The sequence below is a fragment of the Corvus brachyrhynchos genome, unplaced genomic scaffold (assembly GCF_000691975.1).
Source record: "Corvus brachyrhynchos isolate BGI_N302 unplaced genomic scaffold, ASM69197v1 scaffold1786, whole genome shotgun sequence".
Taxonomy (NCBI): Eukaryota; Metazoa; Chordata; class Aves; order Passeriformes; family Corvidae; genus Corvus; species Corvus brachyrhynchos.
The window spans coordinates 59,698-66,635 of record NW_008238431.1 but is presented as its reverse complement, the minus strand read 5'-3'; the positions used below and the strand labels follow the sequence as shown (position 1 = coordinate 66,635).

Sequence of the window (6,938 nt, the reverse complement as noted above, 5' to 3'; positions counted from 1 at the left end):
TCCTTAAAATAAATTCCAAGGTAAAATCCCTTTTCCCCTTCTAACCGTGTATGACTCTTGATTTTAAGACCAGGAAAAGGCATCAATACTGTAACTAAACAAGTGGAAAGGTCACAATGAATCAAATTAGGATTTGGCAGTAAATTATGGAAGGCTAAATGATCTCTAGCAGTTTAAACTAGTCAAATGTATTCTTATAGATTACTGCACAGAAAAGTAGCCTTAGAAATGCAGGTTTTTTTAAGAGATCTTAGTGTGTTGGAACCCAAAGTGCAGGGAGTGTTTCTCTGCCTGTTCTGAAAGACCCATCCCCCCTGGAAAACACTGTTTTTAAGCTTCGTCCATGGAGAAAGTTGCCAAGGCTTTGGGATGAACTAGAATCTACAAGGGTGTGAGTTAGGTGGTAGTATGACATATAGTTTGTTACAGAGTGAAAAATTTAGAGTTTTTAGGTTTATTAGTATAGTAAGTAGATGAAGGCAAGATGGAGGATCCCTGTGGTTTTTCAGGTCTCTTCCTTCTTCTTCGCCTACTCCATTTTCTGCAGTGTTGGTAGCACAGAATGATGGGTTAGAAAATGCTGCAGTACAGGCCACGAGAATGGATAGTTCATTAGGCATTGGTAGAAAATTAAAAACAATATATGCACTTAGCAACTATTGGATAATTTACCAAAGGCCTTGAGTTTTCCTGCATCTGCTTTTTGGTATTTGCTCTGCTTCATGCTATGTTGGCGGCATGTAAATTACTGATAAGATATAATAAACAACCTGAAGACTGAGAAGATCCAAAAGTCCTGTTCATCTCTTATTCCTGGCAAGGACTTTCTCCCCCATCCAGGGAGGACATGTGGGGGTTGAAAATCCGTACATTAGTGTACTTAATGCTCCTGAGGAGCAATCACCTCTATCTGTGTATTGACATTATTAAGCCACATTTGAAAGGAACTTGAAGGTTCCCTTCAGCAACACCTAATTGGTGAAATTTTCTCTTTCAGGTGGAAATAAGGATAACATCAGAGCTGGATGCAAGAAGTGTGGCTACCGTAAGTCTGTAATGAGCAAAAGGGGGTTACAGTGTTTTCTTCAGTTTATGATGTTGGTTGGAACTGCCTTTTGAGGAGAGGGGAGAAAATGAGAAAAGTATTCTCCCTGGTTGCCCAGACATTTGCAGTTTAAATTACCATATTAATTTTCATTTATTTATTTCATATTCATTCTCTGGCTTCTCACACCTATCAATGCTCTTTGAGTTTCTCAGAAAAAAAATTATTCTATTATCTTCATACATACTCATTGCAGTGTAATTATTTGAGAAACTTTGAATTGAAAGCACCTTCTTTGATATACACTCAGATTAGCACTTGTGCTTCGTCTGAATCTTACTGTAAAGATGCAGGCGTTTCAGTTTAAGTTAAGTCCAATCTGATTCACAAGAAAAAATAGTTTAAAATCTGGATAATCTTTTATGCTAAGAAAATACTACTTTGTGTATTGTGTATTTCAAGAAACAGCTACCTTTATTGCTTACAAGTTCTGCAGTTGGCATTTAGCTCATGCTTTGCATTATACACTGATCATATAAGCATGTCTGTGGCTACTTTCCTGATTAATGGAGACAGGTCTTAGTGAAGATTTTAAATTGTTAATCACTGACTCTTACTTTTAGAACATTGGAGGAATGGACACTGTTTTGTACTGAACTGTCTTGAACTTTTAGCACAGCGAGTTAAGCTGGTTTTTATGAATGTTACGTTGGGTGACAGGAAAAAAGCTTGCTTCATTCTTTCACTTCAGGCTTTGCAACAAATTTTGTCAAGGAATTGCTTTGTGTATCCAAGGATCATGGATATAAATACAGATTTAGTGCTTTGTTTCTACATGCAGCAAGTATCAGAAGCTTTCTAGAAGGAAAGGGAACTTGTAGTCAAATCACATTATCCATGTTTATGTTCCTAAAATCTCTGTCTTCAAGGTATAGGTAGTTTGACATCATCCTTACTAAGAACATGAGCTTTTTCAATTACTACTTAAATTACTGCGTCTCCCAAACCAGATCTTAATTGTTTTTAAATTTCACTTTATTATTTCAATGAGTGTATTCAGCACAAGTTTTCTAGCTCGTCATGATTATCCAGATGTAACTTAGAAAACTGAAAATTCTGGTGAGGCAGTAGCTTAGTCAGTATTAAGTGCTGGTTGTTAAAGATTATGTCTCATAAGCAAGTAGGATTCTACAATTTCACTAGCGGGAGTTAAAAAAGCAATGCAACACTTACTACAGTTTTTTAAATACTTCACACTGTGTTTTTAGGTAATTTCTTCAGAAAGTATCTGAGACCATTAAAAAATATAAACTAAAGTCGAAAAAAAATCTTCAAATTAGCAGAATAGGAGAGAAGCTATAAAGCACTATTAAATGGAAGAGCATAGCACAAGCTATCAAAATTCTTGGAGACTTTTTCAAAGTAAGCTTTTTCCTGCCTTTTTCACAGATCACAGCCTAGCCTTTTTCCTTTCACTTCTCAAAACTGAATAATTCAAAAATAAATGTTCTTTAGTTTTTGATGTTTTTTTGGTAAATTGTAATTTTTCTTTCTGTATATTTATTTTGTTCAGCTGGTCATCTGACATTTGAATGTCGAAACTTCCTCCGAGTAGATCCTCAAAGAGATATTGTTTTAGATGTTAGCAGCACTAGCAGTGAAGACAGCGAGGAAGAGGAACTACAGAGATTACAAGCCATGCGTGAAAAAAAGAGTAAGGTGGTTTTTGTGGGGTTTTTTTAGAATACTTTGGATAATAGTCTTCTGAGGTGCAGGGACTCTCATCCTTTCTGATAACTACTTTAGTTCTTTTAGCCTTTGATTTTAAAATAGGTCTTTTGCTCTATGTGTTCAGACTTCAGAGATTTGATACACCCACACTCTTTTATTATTAGGATTAATTCCTTCCATAGGAAGTTACTAATATACCTGTTTGGAACATCTCAAAAGGGGCTCCTAAACACAAAAGATTATTGATCTGTTACTAAGAAGCTGCTTAGAAGAAAATGACATGGATGTTCCAAGTTAATCTTTTGATTACAACATGTAGTTAAAACATCTTCTAGCTAATGAGAAATATGACACCTGAATTTCTCTCCAGTTTCTAAGTAGGATTTTGACTGAAACAGCTAGTAAATTGGAATTCAGCCATTCATATTTGGAGAAGTACTGTTCTATATTTGGAATGTCTGAGTATCACCTCTTTGTCAGAGAGAGAATAGATGAGTTGTTTATCAGATACTTGAGTTTATTTGAGTTTGGACTCCAAAGAAGTTGTTCACCTAAGTAAGAAGGGCAGTTTGTTCTGCCACAGTGTGTTTGAAGCGAATGAACATTCTTCTCTGCCCTTCTGTTTTTCATTATGTTTTGTTCGGTTGTTCTCACACGCTCTGACATTTAGTTCCTATTGAAGATACTATTTAGAAAGGAAAAGGGATAGATGGAACCCTGTAGTTAGCTGTTCACTTCAAAAGAAATGGATAGGCTCTTTATCAAGAGTGCTGAATTGGTACTGCAGTGGTACTTTATTGGAACAAGTCTCTTTGGAAAAAATACTTACCATTTATTACGTATTTTTGAATGTAGAGGTTGGATTTTTTTCAGTTCTAAGCTGACTGAAGATGGATATCTGCAGGAAAGACAGCTGTTTACTTGATCTTCTAATATTCCTGTTTATTATATGTTCTTTCTCAAATTGTGGCTGGTAGGTATATTGTAAGGAGACATGTATCTGCCAATTATCCAGGTGGAATTTTGCTGTTTCAAGTGGCCTCATCTTCTCAAGATTTTGCACTATTTTCTTAAAAAAATACTGTTTGTTCACCCATTCTCATTCATGTTTTTTCATTGCTCCAAAGGTAATTTGCTCTTTTATGTCATACTAAATTCTTTCAAGTTCCGCTCCATAACATACAGACCAATATTTGTATTTGTGGTAGCAAAGGAATAACTACACCAGCATGCAGACTTTATGGAAAGTGTCGTAACAATAAGATAAAATACTCAAAATTGGCTGTCTCTTTTTAAAGGATAAATTATAAAGCCAGTATTTTACTGTTAGTTGAATGTGTATTTATGTGGTGGATTTGCATTTTGCAAAGTTCAAAAATACTTTTTGAACAGGTATAGAAAAATCTACGGTCAGAAATTTCATCTATGTCATAAAAATACTGCCTGTAAGAGAAATGTGAAGTTACTATACCAAGCTGTACGGCATTACGGCAGGAAACAGATACAACCAGATGTGGGGTGACTTTTCTGCCAGTCTCTGTAGGCAGTACATTAAAAATTAACTCAAATGTGTCTCACGGCATTGCTGTTTGTGAAGCATGAAATAAGGATGTGTGAAAGTAACTCAGGGAAGACTAACAGAATATTATTTTTTTTATATGTTCTAATTAAATGGCCTGTTTTCAGACTTGGACAATAATATGGTGAATGTTAAAATACAGAAGAACAGATATGAAAACCTGGATCTGATGTAAACATATAGGAAAAGGTCTTTTTGCTACATTTTACAGGCCTTCCTTCATTCTTAGTGCTTAGATCAGTGTCAGTACAATGTAAGTCGAGTAGAAAACTTCTGCTGCTCTGCAATATATTTCTGAAGTTGCTATACTAACCAGAATTTGGGGGAAGGAGAATCATTTTGTAGTAACTTTACATTGCTATTGAAGCTACTTTTTTAATGCTGATCTTAATTCAGACACATGTTTTGTAAACTTCAACTTTCTACCCATAGATTTAAATGAAGAGGAAGAAAAAAAGAAGCAAAAAAGAAAAAGCAAAGAGAAAACAAAATTAAAAAGACCGAGGAAAAGGTAATCTTCACACACTTCTTTTCATTTCAAAACACAACTTCAGAAATGTTTTTGATACTTCTGTGCTTTCTCAGGAAATTGCTTCTATTGATGCAACTTTATTTGCAAGTACATCTTTGGTTTGAAAAGTTTAATGTTTTCTAATGAGAACTGATTAACAGTAAGGTAATGGTAAAATAATGGTAAGGTAAAGGTTCTTCGATTAATGGTGGAGTCACAGGCTTTCTACCATGGAGTTAGGATCACAGGAGCTTTGAAAGCTCTAGCAAGCTGGAGGTCTGCAGATCAGAGAATGCAGTACTCCCCCTGACTGTCCAGCTCTAGGCAAGCTGTGATGGGAAAAGAGTAAGTCCAGGAGGATTGTGGGGTTGGTCCCCAGCTGAGCCAGGGTGCAGAAGATTCTCTGAAGTTCAGAAACTAGGGCTCTTTGTGTGCACATGCATGTGTTAACACACCTGCAGGCACACACATGTGCTCTGAGTAACATGCAGTTATCAAAAGGGAAACCTCTGTAATACTTAAGAGGTGTTGAGTTTTAGGGTACCTGTTAATGTAGAAGTCTAAAAACAGTGTTACTCCAGTTTCAGAGGAAAATGTCGTAATACCCCAATGTATTGTGAATTTGAGTTCTGGCCTGTGGACTGATTTGGTTTTTGGTTTTTTGTTTTCTTTTTTTTTCCTTTTTTTTTTTTTTTTTTTGAAATGAGACCATAGATGAGGCTGGTTTGTTGTTAGGACAGTTGATAAGATGATATCCCAGGAACTGTACTGGAAGCTATAAACTGTAAAATGTGTTTGGAGACCAGAAGACGCCATCTCTCAGAAATAAAGAAATGGGATTTAATACCTGTTGTATTTGCATTTCTCCCTTTCCTCATTTACATTGTGTAGCTCAAACATCCACTTTTGAAGACAGACCTTACACTTGTGAAGAAGTAGAACAGAAGAGAGTCAGTCTGGTTGTCGGTTTTCTTTACATGCAAGTAATAGTTAATCAAGTAAACAATAGCACAAAACTGCCTTCTTTAGCATTCACAAATATTTAATAAATTTTGTTGTTCTCATAATTTTTTTATGTATGTAATCACTTATCACTGCTGGTTAGAGACCAATAGTATAAACTGAAAGAACCTAAAAATTTTTCCCACCTGTTTCTCGTAGATTTTTGCATCAGGGACATACATTTGAAGGCATTAATTAGCATCGTTATTGATCATGCAGTATTTTAAAAGTGGAAGCTCTATCTTGCTGTCATACTTTATTTTCTGATGGTCTGTGCTCTTGGTCTTTCTTTTCTCAAAGACTGAAAACCTGCACAACTTGCCTATTCCATTGTTTTTTAATCTGTATTATAAACATACGGCTTTTCTGGCATGAAAGTGTTATTAGGAAAGTCATCATTTAAGTTAAACATGCAGACTCAGATATCATAAGCTTTCCAGTGGATGCTACTGTACAAATTCTACTCCAAATTTAATTTGTGACATTATATAAATACTGACACCTTAAATTATTGTTGTGTCATTTTCCTTCTTTTAATTACATATTGATCTGCATTTTTTTTACAGATCGTCCTCATCAAGTTCAGCTGAAGAGGATGAGCCAAAGTCAAAAAAGCAAAAATCACACAAAAAAGAAAAGGAAAAGGGAAAAAAACATAAATCTAAGAAAGGAAGGCATCATAAAAAGGAGAAGAAGAAGAGACGAAAGGAAAAAAGTTCATCTTCTAACAGTTCAGACAGTTCAAGTAGTGACTGAGATGCTGGTCTATTCTTGTGTTTGCTTCTGCAGAGAAGATGATTTTCCTTTCATAGCAAGTTTATTTATGCTTTTGTCTCAGTTTTGAAAGACAGGTGTCTGCTAAGGAAGGCAAAAGCCCCCCCTTGAAGTGGCAGATATAACCCCTTTTCCCTCCAAGTTATTATATTTTGAAATCAAGGGCCTTCAGGCAAAGATGTGGGAAATAGTAATAACAGTTCTTTACTATATATATATATATATATGTATGTATATAACCAGTCAAACAAAACAACAGTAACTATGGCAGTAACAGCAATCACAAACCCAGTCCC

General features: G+C 35.4%; 1 protein-coding gene across 1 annotated transcript; it reads left to right on the top strand.

Moving 5' to 3' along the window:
* The first annotated feature begins 484 nt into the window (after positions 1-484).
* SREK1IP1 (SREK1 interacting protein 1) lies at positions 485-6,730 on the top strand. Its single transcript, XM_008635363.2, has 5 exons — positions 485-509; positions 998-1,045; positions 2,619-2,759; positions 4,788-4,866; positions 6,435-6,730. Exons 1-5 carry the CDS (start codon positions 485-487, stop codon positions 6,622-6,624), a joined length of 483 nt encoding a protein of 160 aa, XP_008633585.2. The 3' UTR covers positions 6,625-6,730.
* The last annotated feature ends 208 nt before the right edge of the window (positions 6,731-6,938 follow it).